Below are 20,122 nucleotides of genomic sequence, written 5' to 3' on the forward strand. Positions count from 1 at the left end.
ACTGCGTATCGGGGGATCACTTGCGGCTCATGCAGGAGGAAGTTTTGGCCCTCTTGGCCAAGGGGGCCATCGAGCGCGTTCCTGGACCAGAAGTAGGACGTGCTTGCTACTCCCACTACTTTCTGGTACCCAAGAAGGGCAAAGGGGGCCTACGCCCTATCTTGGACCTAAGGAACGTCAACGGCTTCCTCCGGAAGGAGAAGTTGAAAATGCGGACTCTGGCTCAGGTCTTAGTTGCCCTGGACCCAGGAGACTGGATGGTAGCGTTGGACTTGCAGGACGCCTATTTCCACATCCCCGTCCTGTCGGCCCACCGGCGTTACCTGCGGTTCATGGTAGGCCACGAGCGCTTTCAGTTTACCGTGCTCCCCTTCGGCCTTACCAGCGCCCCACGGGTGTTCACGAAAGTGATGGCGGTGGTCGCAGCTCATCTGCGCAGGTTAGGGGTTTCAGTCTTCCCCTACCTTGACGACTGGTTGTTGAAGGCGGGCTCGCCCCAGACAGTCGTCAGCCACCTCCAGACGACGGCGGACCTCTTGCACCAGCTGGGGCTCTCCATCAATGTGCCGAAGTCACACATGTGCCCCTCTCAGAAGCTCCTCTTCATCGGAGCGGTTCTGGACTCTGCGCAGTTTCGGGTTTATCCTCCCGAACAGCGTGTTCAGGATATTCAGGCTCTGATTCCGATGTTTCAGCCTTTATCCCAAATCTCGGTCAGGTTGAAGCTGCGGCGTCTGGGGCGGATACGTTCATAACCAGTGAGCTATGTGAGGACAAGTGGACCAGGATGGAAACACCAGAATAAAAACACAGGTGCCGGCCATTTGTATTTAATCTACTTACTAATTAGGTATTTGTTCTGTGATTTCAATAGTATTTAAGCACAGCACTTTCGAGCTAACATTGTCAACGGAACAAGGCTGACGACAGGATGTCTAGGAAGGCGGCTATTGAATAATGAAAAAGGTGAGAATGGAATCAGCGGGTTGAGCGCTAGTGGAGATTGGTTAACATGGCACACAGAGATAATAGAGCGATATATACCTTTCTTTCTCTACGTTTAGATAATTTCAGAAACAGTCTAGATGTTTGAATATTGGAAAACGAAATACTGAGAGAAGGATGCTCTTTTTAAAATAGCCTCAAGGTGAGAAGTTTTTGGTGTACTTTTTTCGAGGTCAACTTGAGACTTGGGTGGGGGAAGGAATAGCTTTTCCTTTTTACTCTCGTAATTGAAAGTAGGCTTCTATATTGGTGTTTTTAGGATAACACTTCAAGAGACATATTATCTAATGGTCTGTGAACATAGGAATTCGTGGGGACTGATCTAGTTGGAGTACAGGACAAATTATAAAGTAAGTCATACAGGATAATTGCAGGACATATTTTGAGCATTAAGGTAAACTTGGTACAATTAGGTGGTTTGTTTGTTTTATCTTGGATTTCATCAGATTTACATGACAAGATCCTATATTGGATGCTGGGATTGCTGACAACTATTAAGGAGCAATACAAAATCTTGAGCAGCAGGTAAATTGCGGGAGGGGTCCATTAGATATTCACCCACACTGTCAGACCCCTGGTAAATATCTCACAGGATATTTGCATTTTAAGAGATTCATTTCATGTTCGAGATGGGCACGGTCAGGTAATAGAGGTGTCTTTTCTCCCCCATAGCACTTTTGCAGATTATACATCATTAGAGATTTTGGGTCGCCTTCTGTATACTGACTATAAAGAAGTAACATTTAGTGGTCAGACAACACACTGTGGGGAAATAGAAGTTCGAGGCATGTGGGCTGCTGAATTCATATCTGTGCATAGATCGCCGCCTAGTGTTGGGTCCGGATGATTGCACATTGTTGTCCTGGAAGAGTCTTCGAAGTATCACGAGATAGGTGGCTCCTCCCCTGGACTACAGTGCGCATGGGCATCGCCTCCATCCCCAGATTGTTTTTTTCCGCCATTGGGTTCGGATGTGTTTCGGTTCCCTCTGTCGGAATCGATAATAGTTTAACTTTCCTATCTTGAGACCAAAAGGTCTTTAGTCTTGGCGTCGGTATCGTTTTTAGTTCGGGTTTGACTATTCTTCAGCTCCGAACTCCTGCTGCCCTTCCGCGTGCTGTCGGCGCGGACGGGCCTACACGACGCTCCAGACATGGAACGAACCCCGTTCAAGAGGTGCCCGGTGTGCACCTCCAAGTATTCACACCTCGACGTGCACCCAGTGTGCAACAAATGTCTGTCGCCGGACCATGATGAGACCAGGTGTATGGCCTGTTCAAAGTTCCGGTGTAAGAAGACTCTCAAGCTTCGTCGGGCCGCTAGGCTCCAGGCCCAGTTATCGGCGCCCCCGCCAGACAACATCTTCGAAGAAGACGTTGGAGCTGACAATGTCTTTCAAGTTTCGGACTCTAGCCCGGCGTCGGAGGAAGAAAACTACGACGCGGGAGATGAGGAGTTTGATGAAGTCGTCGGTGAGGTAGGGGACGACGATGGGGCCATTACCACCGTGGAGGATAGCTCAGAGGAGGAGCATCCTCAGACTGACTCGGGGGTCAACCCCCATTATACGGCCCAGGTCGAGGGATCGCCTTCGGGCCTTACCCAAGACCTTGTTAATTGTCCCACGGCCTCGCCTTCGGGCCCGGCCACGGACGTTTCTGATGTGCCACTCCCGTTAAAGAAAACGAAAGTGAAGCCATCGGGGTCCACACCAACGGTTTCGAAACCGAAAGTGAAAGTCGCTCTGGTGGGACAGAAGGCTCCGGAGGCCTCGAAGTCAAAGAAATTCAAAATGGCCGACAGCAAGAGCCACGCCAGGATGGCTGACCCGAAGACCCCGGTGTCGAAGCCGAAGGCGAAGACGACCGACGCGGCCGCGTCGGCGCCGAAGGTGGTTGACGTCGATGACCCGAAGAAGGCTCCGAAGAAGTGTCAGGGCGACGCCGAAGCTCTGGCTGCGCCGACTCCGGCCGTGAAGGCCAAGGATGGTGATGTGTCGGCTCCGAAGACTGTGCCTTTCGCTGACCCGACTCGGGACTCGGGGAAATCGCTCGAGCAGGTCCAGCCCTCTCCGGCCTTGGCCAAAAAGGTCATCGAGTCCCTGCAAAGGATTCGGAAGAACGCTGAGGCTCCCGAACCGAAGGATGTGGTGCCGAAGCCTACACCGAAGCCGGCAATGGCGCAGACGCCTATCCGCTACACGCTGCCGCCGAAGACGACGCCGAAGGCTTTCGCTCCGAAGCATGGGGCCGGGGTGCCTTTGAAGGTGGTGTCAACGCCCAAGGCGTCCTTGGTGGTGCCGAAGCCTCGGCTCCAGCCACTCGCAGATGAGGAACGTCGAGAGGTTATCATCGACGCCAACACCGGGAAGCTCTCTCTCCTCAAACGGAAGATCACCACGGAGCCGGTGTTGGAGCCTTAACGTATTCCACTCAAAAACAAGAAGGACTCTGCGGGTACTTCTGCCCCTATAGAGCCTGCATCTCCACATAATTTAGAACTTTCACCGACTCATTCAAACGCTGGGGAAGGTGTCGGAGATGAAGAGGACGAGTACAACTATCCAGCATACTCGGATCCAGAGGAGGTGCATGAACCTTGGTCTGCCGGAGGCGACCCTGAGGACCCTCAGTCGGGTCATGAACCGCAGCTTTTTGCAGCAAAGACTTCTCCAACGGAGGACTCTGCAGCCTTCAACGCTCTGATTGAGATGGCTGCAGCTAATCATAATGTTGACCTTCATTCAGATCCTGTGGATGTCGACTTTTTGTTTGACACTTTCTCAGTGGCTGAGAAGTCAGTCAAGACATTGCCTATGCTAAAGGGAGTGCTGAAACATGCGCCAGAGGTTTTCAAGGAGCCCGCTCGGGCGCGAGTCATCAATCCTCGTATTGATAAAAAATACAAGGCAGCGCCCTCGGATCCAACTTACATCAAGGGGCACTTGCCACTGGATTCTTTGGTGGTATCCAACGCACGTAAGCGGGCAAACTCGCAGACCACGGGTGACGCTCCTCCCCCAGACAAAGAGTCGAAAATATTTGAAGCCTCAGGGAAAAGGATTGCTGTGCAGGCAGCTAATATTTGGCACATTTCAAACACGCAGGCCCTACTTGCACGCTACGATAGGGCGCATTATGACACCCTAGAAACACTTCTGCAGCACTTGCCTGATCAGTACAAGGAGGCAGGGGAGATGTTGATTCAGGAGGGGAAGCTGATCACCAACGCTTCCATCAAATGTGCGCTGGACGTGGCTGATACCGCCTCCAGGGCAATCAACACTAGCGTGTTGCTGAGGAGACATGCATGGCTTAGAATATCAGGATTCAAACCAGATATACAGACAACCATCCTGAACCAAACAGTTAATCCTGACCACCTGTTTGGCCCCGAGGTGGATGCAACACTTGAAAAAATGAAGAAAGACACGGATACCGCCAAGTCTATGGGGGCCCTCCAGTCTCCGCAGTTTCGGGGTGGTTCCTTTCGCCGCTCCAATAACAGAGGCACCTCAAGGGGTCAGGCATCACAGTCCACACAGTATTACAAGACCAACACCCAGACCTCATACACCAACAAGGGTAGAGGTGGTTACAGGGGCAACCACGTTAAAGGCAGGGGACGTGGAAACGACAGCTCCAGGTCCTCCACCGCCAACAAACAGTGACGCCTTGTCACTGCCCCCCGACCACACAACACCAGTCGGGGGGGAGACTCCAGCAGTTCCTGCCCGCGTGGAAATCCATCACCACGGACAGGTGGGTCAAGTCTCTTATCCAGTACGGTTACTGTCTGGAACTTACTTCCACTCCACCAAACATACCCCCAAGAAGCCGTCCTATGTCCGGCGAGCACTTGCACTTGTTGCAGCAGGAGGTTCAAGTCATGCTGCAAAAAGGGGCAATAGAGCTCGTCCCACTGCAGGAAAGGGGAACAGGGGTTTACTCTGTACTTTCTAATCCCCAAAAAGGACGGATCCCTAAGGCCCATCCTGGACCTCAGGCCCCTCAACTGGTACATTCTATAGGAGCACTTCCATATGCTCACGTTGCAGCAGGTTCTCCCCCTGCTTCAACAAGGGGACTTCCTGGCTACGCTAGATCTGAAGGATGCGTACTTTCATATCCCCCTGCATCCTTCCCACAGGAAGTACCTCAGATTCATGATTCAAGACCAGCACTACCAGTTAAGGGTTCTGCCTTTCGGGGTCACCACAGCGCCAAGGGTCTTTACAAAGTGCCTGGCGACTGTGGCAGCGCATCTACGACGCCAGAACGTCCACGTCTATCCCTATCTGGACGACTGGCTAATTCAGGCAAAGACAGAACAGCAGTGCGCGGACCACGTGTCCCGCACAATTCACCTCCTGCACGATCTAGGATTCTCGCTGAACTATCCAAAATCCCATCTCCAGCCCGCCCATGTACGGCAGTATCTGGGCGCGACAATAGACACTCTGGCAGCCACTGCGCAGCCAAATTCAGTGAGAATCGCCAGTATCCAAACGCTGATCCAACGATTCAGACCTCAGCACTCGCTTCCAGCGAAAGTGTTCATGCAGTTGATAGGCATGATGGCCTCCTGCATCTCCATCGTCCCACACGCGAGACTACATATGCGTCCGCTTCAGGAGTGCCTAGCACGTCAGTGGACTCAGGCTCATGGGCAACTGACAGACCTAGTGTTGGTGAGCGGTCGGGCATACAACTCTCTGCATTGGTGGAATCCACAAAACCTTTGCAAGGGCCGACCGTTCCAGGAGCCTGTGCCACAGATTATCCTGACAACAGACGCTTCTCTCCAGGGATGGGGAGCGCATGTACTCCACTACACAGTGCAGGGACTATGGACACTACAGCAAAGGAAGATGCACATCAACGTTTTGGAACTGATGGCAATCTTCATGGCCTTGAAAGCCTTCAAAGTACATCTGTGCAACAAGGTTGTGTTGATCCGGACGGACATGACGGCCATGTACTACATCCAGAAGCAGGGGGGCACACACTCTCCGCAGCTGTCTCATCTGGCTCAGAGCATGTGGAAGTGGGCCATTCAGAGGAACATCTTCCTCATGGCAGAGCATCTCCCGGGCAAGGACAACCAGATGGCGGACCTGCTCAGCAGGCACAGCCACCAGATGCACGAGTGGGAGATACATCCATCAGTACTCCAACCGTACTTCCAAAGGTGGGGTCATCCAGAGATAGACCTGTTCGCCACAAAGGAGAACGCAAAATGCCAAAGCTTCGCCGCCAGGTTCCCACACCCGCAATCGCAGGGCAATGCGATGTGGATGAACTGGTCAGGCAGATTTGCGTACGCTTTTCCCCCAGCACCTCTGATACCGCTGGTGGCACGCAAACTCAGGCAGCACTCGATGACTCTCATCCTGGTTGCTCCCACGTGGGCTCGCCAACCATGGTACACCACGTTTCTGGAACTCTCCGTGGTACCGCATCAAAGGCTTCATCTCACGCCCAGCCTTCCGACGCAGAGCCATGGCGACATTCAGCACCCAGATCCGCAACCGCTCAACCTGGCGATCTGGCTCCTGAAGTCCTAGAGTTTGGCTACCTCAACCTTCCCCCCGATTGCATGGACATCATTCGGGAGGCAAGGAAGCCCACTACTAGAGCTTGTTATGCAGCTAAATGGAAGAGGTTTGTCATTTACTGTGTAAACCACAATATTGACCCGCTGGATGCTTCCATTCAGAACATCATTTGTTACCTGTTCCACCTGTACCAATGCAATTTGGCGTACTCTTCCATCCGCATTCACTTGTCTGCAATGGCAGCATACCTCCAGAATAGGCAACACTTATCACTTTTTAAGGTCCCTGCTATCAAGGCTTTTCTGGAAGGACTCAAAAGAGTCATTCCACCACGGACTCCACCAGCTCCGGAATGGAACCTCAATGTGGTTCTTACAAGGCTGATGGGTCCTCCCTTTGAGCCACTGCACTCTAGTGAGCTTCAGTTTCTGACTTGGAAGGCTGCTTTCTTAGTAGCAATTACATCGCTACGGAGGGTTAGCGAGTTGCAGGCGCTCACCATCCAGGAACCTTTCTTCCAAGTACACGCTAACAGGGTGGTACTCCGCACTAACCCTAAATTATTACTCAAGGTTGTATCTCAATTCCACATGAACCAGACAATTGAGTTGCCAGTGTTTTTTCAAAACCCAGAGTCGCTGGCGGAGCGGATGCTCCACACCCTTGACGTTAAAAGAGCCTTGATGTACTACGTTGACAGGACAAAACATTTTCGTAAGACCAAGCAACTTTTCGTTGCTTTTGCCTCGCACCACAAGGGAAACGCTATCTCCAAAGCTGGGATCGCTAGGTGGATCGTGAAATGCATTCAGATCTGTTACGCTAAGGCTAAACGCACTCTCACAATTCCACCGAGAGCCCACTCCACCAGAAAGTTGGGGGCCTCTATGGCTTTCCTAGGTAACATTCCCTTAGAAGATATTTGTAGAGCAGCCACATGGTCTACCACACATACTTTCACTAAACATTACTGTGTAGACGTGCACTCCAAACTCCAAACAGCAGGCAGCTGTTGGTCAGGCTGTTCTCAAAACACTTTTTCAGACTGCTGCAGCTGGCACGGGCGGACGCCAATAATGGGAGGACTGCTATGTATTCTATGCACAGATATGAATTCAGCAGCCCACATGCCTCGAACTGCAAACTTACCAGTATGCATCTGTTCTTGGCATGTAGGGCTGCTGACATTCATATCGCCCACCCTCCTCCCCGGCGCCTGTAGCAGCTGCAGTATTCATATATATATATACATATGCTCATAGCATGGGCATCACTCACATACTTCACTCCATCTCTGCCAATGGCTAAAAACAATCTGGGGATGGAGGCGATGCCCATGCGCACTGTAGTCCAGGGGAGGAGCCACCTATCTCGTGATACTTCGAAGACTCTTCCAGGACAACAATGTGCAATCATCCAGACCAACACTAGGCGGCGATCTATGCACAGATATGAATGTCAGCAGCCCTACATGCCAAGAACAGATGCATACTGGTAAGTAGCATTTGCATTCTGAAAGGTGAGCAATACAGCTATGTTCAGCTTGCTTAAACATGTTAGCTGGCAGTATAATGACGCTGATGTTGATGAATATGATCAATTTGTGTTTAAATTGTTTTCGAGATTTCTAGATTCTCCACTAGGCAGGTCGCGATGGACAATTGACAATGTGGAGACAATAGTTAAATATGATAACAGGAAATGTGCTCACGTTGCGCAAAGCTGAAGAGGACACATATTATTTATCATTATGGTCAGGTTAAGAATGGTGTATACATGTTTTCTTTTTATCAATAAGACCAATGTTTTGATTATTGTCTGTTTTCTCGCAGCCCTGAGGACGTCCCAACACGGGACGAAACGCGTCGGCTGTAGAAATTGTACTGTGAATTATGAAAATCTGTCTAAAAAAATAAAAGTAATCAATGAAAAACTTAGAAGACGTCTCTATGGAATAAGAATCATCGTGAATTTTTGTTAAATACATTTTGTCTTGTGCATGTATTATTAGTTGGCTCCTTCCTAATTCTTTCAAATTTAGCATTTATACACTACATTGATAGGGCAAAAGATTTTCACAACACAACCTTTTGTTGCTTTTGCTTCCCCTCATAAAGGAAAACCTATCTCAAAATTTGGTATTTCGAGATGGTGTCCAATGTATTCAAACTTGCTATATTAAAGACAATAGCTATTTAACTATTCCTCCTAGAGCACATTCTATTCACAAAATAGGAGCATCTATGGCCTTTTCAGCAACATTCCCATCGGTGACACATGAAAGGCAGATATATGGTCTACACCACACACATTTACAAAACATAATTGTGTGGATGTGTTAGCATGTCGACAGGCTATTGTAGTACAGGCAGTGCTATAAACACACTTTCAAACAATTGCAACATCTACTGGTTAGCCTCCGCTTTTGGAGGGTACTGCTATACAGTCTGTGGAAAGTATGTGTATCTACGGCACACATGCCTTGAATGGATTGTGTTACCCTGTAAGCATCTGTTCATGGCATGTAGAGCTGTGGATTCACATGTGCCCTCCCTCCTCCCTGGACACCTATGGTTGTTGAAGTTCTTATTATTCACATTATATTTACATGGACATCTCTATACTACACTTACTCCATTCTCACCCTCTTGTGGGAAAACAATCTGACAATGGAGTTGATGCCCATGTGAACTGTCACCGAAAGTCGCCGCGTGCAAGCATCTGGACCCAACACTAGATGGCAGGAGTATGCATAGCATGTGAATCTACAGCCCTACATGCCAAGAACAGATGCTTACAGGGTAAGTAACATAATCCTTCCTCACATAGGACTGCATTGACTGCTTTTCTGCGAAAAATATTGTGTGGTGTTCGTATGAAACCTTAAACTGTAAATGTATAATAACTGAATTACTTACCTTTTGTGTCGGAAGTGTTCCAGTGCGATCTCTAGGCATATCGCACTGAGTAGCAAAAGTAACTTGAAATGTAATTTGAAAAGTAACTTACTCCGTAATCTACAAAGTAACAAACATAATTTTGACTGACTGTAAATCAACCAGCTGCATTCAAACTGCATTCCACTTGTATTTCACTCCATAAACCTTGCAAAGTATTATACTTGCCTGTTCTAGGCCTGGCTTGGTTCTAGAAAATAAAATATAACTAAATAATTTTATACAAACAAATTGGTCTGAGTTTAGTCTTTGAGTGTGTACAATAAATGCTTAAAACTACCATCTGAAAGTGTTACTGCTGGCCCACACCACCACAAATAGAGAGAACGGTATTATCTACTTCAGCCTCTGCCTACCTAGGGAATTCACTGGACTCTCTGCACGCTGTAGCTTACTTTGGTATAGTATATACAGAGCCAGCTTCCTACAGTGGGTGGTGAGCAGAGGAGTCTGAGGGTGACAGAATAAAGGCTCAGCTGGCAAGGGTGGTGAAAGCCTTTGGGCTTGAGGTGTTATCCTATGCGGACGACACCCAGATCATGGTATCCATTACGCAAAAGGAAAGGAACTCCGCAAAAATTTAATGACTGTATGATAGCAGTCTCATCTTGGATGGTTCATAACTGTCTTAAATTAAATGGTGAAAAGACGGAAGTCCTGATCTTTGGGGGAAGGCCTGGATGTCTGGTCGGGTGAGTGGTGTTCAGACTACCTGGGTACCTGTCCCACTCCTGTTCCCCGTGTGAAAAACCTTGGAGTCCTTATTGATAATTCCCTCTCCATGACTCTGCAGGTCTCAAGGACTGTGTCCACCTGCTTCAGGCTTATACGTATTATAAGAAAAATATCCCAGTTTTTCTTTTAAACCCCGAATAAAGGTGGTTGTCCTTAATCCTGGCCAGACTAGACGATTGTAATGCCCTTTATTTGGGCATCAACAAGGGTCAGATTCACCGCCTGCAGCTGGTTCAAAACGCCGCCACAAGGCTGGTTTTGAATCTCCCTAAGCATCATTCGGTCTCATCTTCTCTGTCTGCTGCATTGGCTCCCGGTGGACCGTAGAGTTCTGTTTAGGACCCTTTGCCTTACCCACAACGCATACTATGGTCGGGCCCATCTGGCCTAATAGCCAATATTAAAAGGTATACGCTCTCAAGGAACCTTAAGTCAGAAAACCGTAAACTCCTCGTGGTTGCGAGGTTTAAAAGATTGAGGTGGGGGGGGGGGGGGTGGAGCTTTCTCGCTGACTGCTGCCAAGGCGTGGAACTCTCTCCCTGTTTTCCTCTCTGGGTAACAAGAACATTGTTTTTCGCAAGTCCCTTAAGACCTGGTTGTTTCCCAAGAGCAGGGTCTAAGTACGATTTCCGAAGTTGTCTGTGGGCGGGTCGTACACAGCGCCTTGACGCCCTTGGGCTTAGTTTGCGCTATACAAATTGCTCATTCATTCATTCATAATGCCTTCTGTAGGGTTGACTTTGCTAGGCCTCCTGCAGTTTAGACATTGCACACATGGATGTGTGCCATGTTGACACTTCAATTTTACCCTGCCCCAAACACACAGCCTGCAGTGGCAGTTCAGGTGCTTGGTGAGTGATCCTTTAGGGTAGCAGACTTCGTACTGCAGCCCGTAGGGATCCTTTTTAGTCACAAGGCCCTTGGTACCAAGGGTACCTTTTGCTAGGGACTTCTGTGAGCTAAAGTGGTTCCATTTGTGGAAGCAGTGGTACAGTTTGGGATGGAGTACTGGGGACCTGGTTAGCTGGGACCCAGTACACTTTAATAAAGTTGCATCAGATATCTGGGGGTAACCTTTTCAACAAGTGCACCTTCCAACAGCCATTATTTTTATTCTGTAAGGTTATATTTTTAATTTATGAAATTCTCTAGGTGTGATAGGCTTGTTATAATATTGCTGGCTTCATAAATTGAAATTTTGAAACAAGTACAAAAGGTTTCTTTATATTAAGCATTTTTTCTGTAGGTGGCCTTGGAACTGGAAGTCTTGGTGGAATGGGCACAGGTAGCCTTGGACTTCCTGCAGTGAACAGTGATCCTTTTGGACAGAGGAAACTGAGCACGTCCGGAATTAATCAACCTACTTTCCAGCAGAGTAAGATTAAACCTTTTAAGATGACTTTCTCTGTTCTTGATGTTTTTGTGCAAGAGGCTTTTTGATGTAGAACGTTTAGAGTACTAAATAGATTGAACTTTCACTTTTCTCTGGTGTTTGCAAGATAAATCTTATAGATTAACATTTTCCTAGTGGTTGTTCCAGAGTTATCATAACTACTATGTTCGAGGCATATGAGCTGCAGATTGTTCACTATGCATTAGATCACCACCTGGTGTTGGGCTCGGATGATTGCAGGTTGTTGTCTTCTTGGAAGAAGTCTTTGTAGTCACGAGATAGGTGACTCCTCCCTTGGACAATACTGTGCATGGGCATTGGCTCCATCCTTAGATTGTTTTTTTCCGCCACTGGGTTCGGATGAAAGTTTCTCCGCTCTGGCTAGGAAAACACTTTTCAGCAACTTCGAAGAGCCGAACTTCCTCAAACTTCTAAAAACTACCCTCGACATCGACTACAATACTTTCGATGCCATCAGTTCCATTCCGGCCATCGACGCGCGCTGTTGGGCCTACCGATGTCTTGCGGCCTACACCACATGGAAAGAACTCCGTTCAAAAGATGCCCGGTATGTCGAGCAAAGTTTCCACATAGCCACCACCACGAGGTCTGCAACCTGTCTATCTCCGAAACACGACGAGTTGATCTGCACAGCTTGTGCATCCTTGCGATCGAAGAAAACTGTCCGGAACCGGAAGGCCCGTCGACACAAAATGAGATCAGCTCCAGCACCGGAAGACCTCTTCGACGAAGATGTTCCCCTCATTCCCGAAGACTCACCTGATCTCCAGATCGTATCAGAGGCAGACGACTCGGATGACTCCATTCCATCGGGTCAGGGCGTGAGTATTACTCCCTCTGCACCACATATTCTGCCCAAACTGAAGGCAAAGATCAGCACTCCGCCCAAAGGGCCCAGTCGGGACCGAATACCTGCTTCGAAAGCCCCGCCTTCCAGCCCGGCTCTGAAGAAAACAACTAAGCCCTAGTGCCAGCAAGCCTCTTCCATCGGCACCGAAAAATAAAGATGCTTTGACGCCGAAGCCAAAAGACCCTTCGGCACCAAAGCCTAAAATAGAACCGAAACCGAAAGACGCACCGGCTCCGAAGCCGTCCACTTCTACATCTTCAGCGCCGAAGAACTCGAAGCCTGATTCCGAGGTGCCCAAATCCTCGAACATGCCTACAAAGCCGAAAACGACACCTTCGCACAGAAAACTATGCCACAGGACGTTATAACACCTCCCAAGGCTAAAGACACACGACAACTTCTCCTGCAACCGAATAAATTGACGCCCAAGAAGGTTGTAGAGGAGGAGGAAGTTTTTCGACCAGATCCTTGATAAAAGAAAATATGCATAGACCCAAAGACAGGTCAAGTAGGTGCTACACCTCACAAGAAGTGACCAGCAGATGCACCACCCACACCTGTGGTTCTTGCCAAGAAGGACTGTGCAACATCTCCTATGCACCCTTCCTCTCCCATACCTCCCCTTCCTTCTCCTGTTTCTCATCACATATCACCTCAAATCTCTCCTATACATTCTCATCACATTCCCCACATCAGAATGACGATGAATACAATTTGGGTGGAGGGGGAGGACACTGAAGAACCTGGTTCATACCATGAGGGTATATGGGGCTTTCCAAACCCAAAAGATGTGCCTATATGGGTCTGTACAAAGCCACAAAATGTGCCTGACATTCCTGAACCGCACTCATTTTTTTGTTTGAATATGTTTTATTGAGGACATAGAATAAGAATATCACATATTACAACCATTCAAATAAGACAGTCTGAGGTTATATCATACTAGGTACCATGACAATTGTATACAACATCAATATTACACAGTGTGATAGTCTCATGTCCTAGATATCAGTGTTGGAAGAAAGGAATCATAAGTGTAATACAGCAACTCCTCATTTTTTCAATATGAACTCATGCTCATTATCTCTATTGAGTGCTGTGCCAGTTATAACGAGGCTGATGTTTCCATCCTGTCTGATTCACAACAATTATTGTTTAGTTATGCCTCTACGTGCGATGCGCTAATGTGTCCGGTAATGATGCATAGCGGTGGCTGCATTCCCAACTATAGCAGGAGTGTGGCATTATATAGGTACTCCTATAGACAGGTGTCTCGGGCCGTCCAGGCCACGCTATGTGTTTTATTTTTTTTTTTTTTTTACAGATGTGTCCTGTATAGCCAGTATGTGGGATTTCTCCGTGACCCCCGTCTCGTGTGTCAATAGTCACTGCTAGTGACATCTCGCGTCTGTCTTAATGTTTGCCCGCCGGGGCAACCATGGTGTTCTGATGTCAATTCTTTGCTTACCGTCTAACTGGGGTAATTTGGGAGGAGGATCAGGAATAGGAACTGGGCAAACGGGAAGGGGAAGTATGACATAGGAGGAAACTCGGGGTGAGGCTCCCTGTCATGTTGGAGAACAAGTAAGTCAAAAGGGGAGAAAGAAACGGGACCTGAAAGGAGGGAGGGAAAGGGCGAAGGGGATACGCTATAGAGACAGGCCTGGTAGGGTGTGAGGGTGAGTGCTGTGTCTGTGCGTCACGGTGTGGGCGGAATCATGCACCCGCATGGGCTGCTAATTAGCAATCAGGGAGGGCGGCTCACTCCGGGGCAGGAGCGGAGCGCGGTGGCTCTGCTAGGAGGTGCATCTGGGGGGTGGGGACCTTTCAGCTCAGGATGGCAGCGAACGGCAGTGAACAGTAGTGTCATGTATGCAGCACACCAGTGCTCCTCCTTGTCGCATCATACATTCCGGCCCTCCGCCTCTATGGCGTTGCTATCATGGGGGGACCAGCAGGGGTGGGTGGTGTTTAAGCGCTGTCTTGGTCGGTGTATGCCTGGCGGAAAGTCTGCAGGATATCACCCCACAGCTGCGCTATAGGTATGGCTCTCAGGCCTGCTGTTTCCTCTCTACGCAGGGTCACCTCCTCCGCCGCCGCCCAGTTGTGAAAAGAGGTGTACCAATGTCTGGGTTGTGGTGGATCTGTGTGTTTCCAACGCTTGGTGATTAGCCGCTTGGCGGTGATGAGGCCTAGGTCCCAGAACCTTGAGTGGACATTGTTGTGCTTCGTTCTCCTAAATAACCCAAGTAAACAGGCCTCCCACGTGTTTAGTAGTCCCGCTCCGGCCCCCTCGGTCAGTAGTGTCGTCAATGCCAACCAATAACCGTGTAATCTGGGGCAGGTCCAGAGCATGTGGAGTATATCCACACCTACCAGAGAGCAACGCGGGCATTCGGATGTATCGATATCAAAGTATTTGTTTATTCTGTCCGGCGACAGATATGCTCTATTGACAATGTAGAGCTGAATGATCTTGAACCGGGAGTTACTGGGGATGTTGCTTGGTCCCTCCAGGATCCTCTCCCATTCCTTGTCTGACCAGTCCCTGCCTCCATCTGTTGTCCATTTCTCTCGCAATGACTGAAGGATACAAACAGTGTGCGTCAACAGTGCTTGTGTTAACCAGTATATCACAATTGTCCCACCTCCCATGATGTGCAAGTATTGTATTAGGAGGTGAGTCTGCTGTTCTTCCGTCATGTCTCCCCACATCGCCGTACAGGTGCGTACTATGGAGGCGTGTAACAAGAACTGTCCTGTTGGTATGCCTGTATCCGCTCGTAGCCCATCAAACGTAAGTGGGACGCCATCTGTATATAGGTCAGCAATCGTTTTGAACCCTGCCTGCACCCAGTGCTCCACCATGGTGCCGATACGGTCCCTCTATTGCTGGAGGTTACCAATAGTGGAAGGGCGGGTGCATAGGGCGTTACAGCTCGCGTGAGCCACAGGCATCGCTTATAACATCGGTACCCGACAGCTAAATGCAGCTGTGCCGGGCGAGGGGCCCTGGTCAGAGGGTCAAACAATGCAAGAGCTTGTGTGTGTCAAGGCCAGGCCAATGGAGGATGTGTCCTCCAGACTTCTTCCGGCTAGCCAGCCGACCACCCATTGCAACTGCGCGGCTAGGTAATAAAGCTCATGGTCGGGGACCGCCAAGCCCCCCGCTTTGGTAGGGGCATAGAGCTTTCGCAATGCCAATCTGGGCCGTCCTATGCTCCAGATGAGCCCCCGTGTCAGTTTCCAGCTCCCGGAAAATGCGGTTGGGTACATATACCGGTAAATTGGAATAATAGTATAGGAGTCGGGGTAACACGATCAACTTTGTTAGGGTTACCCGGCTTGGTACATTCAGGGGGAGTGTTCTCCAAAAGGCCATCTGAGCCCTTAGGGAAGAAATGTCCCTGAACAAGTTTCCCTCCAGCATATCTTCCGGGGTACGGTAAATGTGTATCCCGAGGTAGCGGAACGTGGTGGCGTGCCAGGTCAGCTGCTCCCCGCCGAGTCGTACCTCACATTCCTGCATGTCTGGATTGAAGGGATACACACTGGATTTGCTCCAGTTGACTTTAAGTCCCTAAAGGGCTGCAAAGTCTTGCAGCGTGTCTGTGAGTCCCTGCGGCAACTGTGAGATCATTTATATAGAGCAGCAAGTCATCTGCGTACAATGAAATGGCATGGGTCCCGTCCGCTAATGGGATACCCCATGTGTCACCTCTGCTTCTCAGTAGTGCCGCCAGTGGTTCAATCGCTAGGGAGAAAAGCAATGGCGACAGTGAGCAACCCTGCCGCGTGCCCCTTCGAACTCTTACGGCTGCGGACAACAAACCTCCGGTGCGTACATGAACCGTCCGCGCTTGGTATAACAGACTAACCATATCTGTAAAGTCTTCTCCCAACCCGAACTTAAGCATCACCTCCCTAAGATAAGGCCGTTCCACAGAGTCGAAGGCCTTCTCTAGGTCAAGCACTCCGATCTCGGCCAATGGGTCGTGGCGTATGTCTGTACCCTAAATAATCGGCGAATGTTATAAGAAGTTCTGCGTGTGGGCACAAAACAATTTTGGTCCGTGTGTACCAGAGTCGGTGTAAGAGGGGCCAATCTCTGCGCCAGAGTAGACGCTAACATTTTATAATCGGTATTGAGGAGAGCAAGGGGCCGGTATAACCATCTTCTTTCCATCCCTGCCTGGCTTAGGGAGGGAGATCAAGGTTGCTTCGTTAAGAGTGGGTGGGAGTGATGAGTCGTCTAATCGCCGTTGTGTACATGTTGATCAATTCCGGGATGAGCAGAGCCGAGAACGCCTTATAAAACTCTGCTGGCAGACCATCCGGGCCTGGGGATTTTGCCATTGGAGAGTGCAGCTATGACCTCTCTGAGTTCAGCTGCCGTGACAGGCGTCGCCAATTCTGTACGTTGTGCATCGCTCAACGTCTGTAATCGTATGGCCGCCAAGTAATCTACAATGTCATGGATAGGGGCCTGTAAGTAGGAACAATGTAGCGTGCTATAATGGGCGGTAAAGGCGTCATGGATTTCATGCTGTGCATAAAGCATGTCTCCCTCATCCGTCTACATTGCCGTCACTGGGCATGTCCGATCTTCTCTGCTAATTAGCCAGGTTAATAGTTTGGCCGGCTTGTCTCCCCTGTTGTGCTTGCGTTCCGAATGAGCCGCATAGTTCAGGCATCGTAACCTCTCTAGTAATTGCTCATTTTCTTCCCTGAACTATTGCGGGTCACCTTCCCCACCCTCGGCTGCAGCTTGCTCCCTTCGCAATAGTTCTGTCTCCATTTTTTTAAGTCTCTCTCCAACTGCCTCCGAAGATTTACCTGCGTGCCTGGGCATGCCCCCGAATCACTACCTTGAATGCATCCCACTCTACCTGGGGGGTGGATGCCGTGCCTGCGTTGTCCACGAAGTGATGCCCTATCTGACCAGACGGAGTCCCGAAACGGGGCATCTAACAGTAGGTCTGGTTGCAATCTCCAGGTGGGAATGGGTGGATGTGCGCGTGTCCACGCAAAGCTTAGGATGTGTCGATTGTGATCCGAATGAGTGCGACCCATGTAATGTGCATCCGTCACCTGGGGCAGCAAGTCGGCCGTGAGCATGAACCTATCCAGTCGCACATGTAGGTCGTGTGCGCTCGAATAAAAGGAATATATGCCAGTGTCCGGTGTAGACTACACCAAACGTAGTGTAGCTCCCATTGGGTCGCCCAGGAATTGAATGCTTTCATGGCCCCTATTATGGGCGCCCCCGGGAGAGGTGGGAATGAGCGGTCTAGCGTGGCGTCTAATATGCAATTATAGTCTCCATCCAAGATCCAAGGGAGACCGTGCCATGGGGAAAGGACTACAGATAGGTCCGCGAGAAACCTCTGTTGGTCTACATTAGGAGCATATATTGATGCCAACACGATGGGGCGCACGTCTAATCTGCCCTGTATTATCACTCAGTGTCATTCAAGTGGGTCTCCTGCAGGAGCGCTATCTGGACTTTGTGTCTTTTCAGGTATGCGTATATCTGATACCTTCGAGAGGGTGTATGCATGCCTTGCATGTTCCACGTGCATATCTTGGACCCCAGTCATTTAAGTAGTCTAAGTGTCTCCTCCTATACCTGCTAAGTGAGTGCGCCAACCCCGCTCCCAAAGCACTCTGCCTCCCACCTCTGAAACAAAAACACAATCTCCTGTTTTAAGGAAATAAAGGTACAGCATGTCTGTAATGAGCGTATCTATATCAGTGGAACCTGGGGAACAAATACAGGATAGAATACCAAAAGGGCGGCTGTCAAACGTGCAGCTGTCCAAACACTCAAGTAAGATAACCAACATTCAAGTCTAGGGGCGTTACTTTTCGCTTCGCAGATCAAGAAGTTCAGCATCAGGCAGCAGACGTGAGTGAACAGTTTCCCCCCCGGGGAGGTAATTGTCAATGACAGACAGCCGTGTGTTGGGCCAGTTAGGTGCTAGTGGGATGTAAGTATTCCGCGGCACCTCAACCCCGGTGTATGTCAGTCCCCCACGCGGGGGACTGGAGTCCAGGCGGCACCAGACACTCTAAGCGGGGTAGCAAGACGGGCCCCGTCGTTTATCAATGTCACTGCAGCTGGCCGCCAGCTCATCCGCCCTCTGTTATATGGTCGGGGGTGGTACTCACTGTGTCTCTGTTGGTAGCTGACTCCCCCTGCATGCAAATCGCGCGCGGAGTCCCCATGCCCGTAGGCCGCCAGTCTCTAGTGGTCAGGTGTTGCATTCTCAATGATCAGCGTCCGACCTAGTAGCGGGGGAGGAGGCGGGTAGGAGAAGACCGGAGGGAGGTGGTGGCGGACTGGTTCTTCAGCCTAACTGGTCCATCGTCTGGGGCGTGATATCCGGAAGATCCGATGATTGCTGCGAGTCCGATATCCCATATATTGCCTCATCCTCGCTTTGCACGGCACCGGGGTCCGTCTCCAGGGGCGACCGCGCGGCTGGTGAGCCGCTGATCTCCGCAACCACTCGAAGCGCATCGAGTTGCTCCCGGTGCATCTCTTCCTCCGCCGGGCCAGCGCCCGGCTGCGCGCGGTTCTCAGGCGACAGTGGTGATTTGTTTCTACGCCTCAGTCTTGGACCTCTGTTAGACCTCGGGTGGAAGGCGTCTGCGTGCCTCGGCGGTGTTTTATCTGTGCCGCTGTCCCGCCAAGGCTCCACCTCTTCTGGATTGGAAAATAAATGTTTTGTCCTGTGCCGCCATTCTGAGTTTAGCTGGTAATAGAAGGGAGTATTTGAGTCCCAATTGGCGCAGGCGTCGTTTCACCACTAGGAAGAAGTGTCTCTGGCGCTGTACCTGAATCGTGTAGTCCGGTAAGAACATGACGTGGGCGTTATCAATTTGGACGTTCTGGAGTTTACGTGTTTCCCTCAGTATTGAGTCTCGATCCCTAAAGTTCAAAATACAGATCAGCAGCAGGCGGGGGCTCGAGCCTGTCGGGAGAGGCAGTGTCGGGACGCGGTGTGCTCGCTCTATCACGAAGTGGGGCGACAGTGTCCCCTCCGGCAGCAGGGCACGCAGCCAGTTCTCCACAGTCACCGTGGGGTATCTCCCCTCCCATTTCTCCGGCACTCCCACTATCCGTATGTTGCGCCTCGCCTGACCTTCCGTGTCCTCCGCTCGGTCCTCCAGGAACTCGACTCTGTTGAGGTCTCTCACTTGTTTCTCAGTCTGAGTGACTCAAGGCTCTATATCCGACACAGAGGTCTCCAAGGCGGAGGTGTGGTCTGCGAGCTTCCTGTGGTTGGCTCTGAGGGGTGTGAGGTCAATGGCGACTCAGTCTATTTTCCCTTCCAGGGATGTGCATGCGGACAATAGAGACTCCTCCATTCTTTCCATCGCTGCCAATACAGTGTCCAGCTTTGCCGACACTAGGTCAGCTTCCCCTTGCTTCAAAGGCTTGCTCATCCTTTCTCTGGATTGCGCCCCTCCCGCCCGTGCGCGTTTTGACTCCTCCAGACATGGGCAGGCGGGTGAGTCTCCACAGTGCAGTTGTATAGGGCCAACACCCTGTAATATGTCCAGTGAGGGCTGTTCGCCTTGCCCCCGTGAATCCCAAG

The 20,122-nt window shown here is 50.2% G+C and overlaps 1 protein-coding gene across 11 annotated transcripts in view; it reads left to right on the forward strand.

Moving 5' to 3' along the window:
• Positions 1–20,122, forward strand: part of CNOT1 (CCR4-NOT transcription complex subunit 1) — a 1,684,613-nt gene that overhangs the window by 620,292 nt on the left and 1,044,199 nt on the right. For all 11 annotated transcript variants that reach the window (XM_086945302.1, XM_086945307.1, XM_086945301.1 and 8 more), the window contains one exon: positions 11,501–11,629. In XM_086945302.1, the coding sequence (XP_086801428.1) occupies positions 11,501–11,629 (129 nt within the window). The remainder of the gene's footprint in view (positions 1–11,500; positions 11,630–20,122) is intronic.

The sequence above is a fragment of the Lissotriton vulgaris genome, chromosome 12 (genome assembly GCF_964263255.1).
Source record: "Lissotriton vulgaris chromosome 12, aLisVul1.2, whole genome shotgun sequence".
Taxonomy (NCBI): Eukaryota; Metazoa; Chordata; class Amphibia; order Caudata; family Salamandridae; genus Lissotriton; species Lissotriton vulgaris.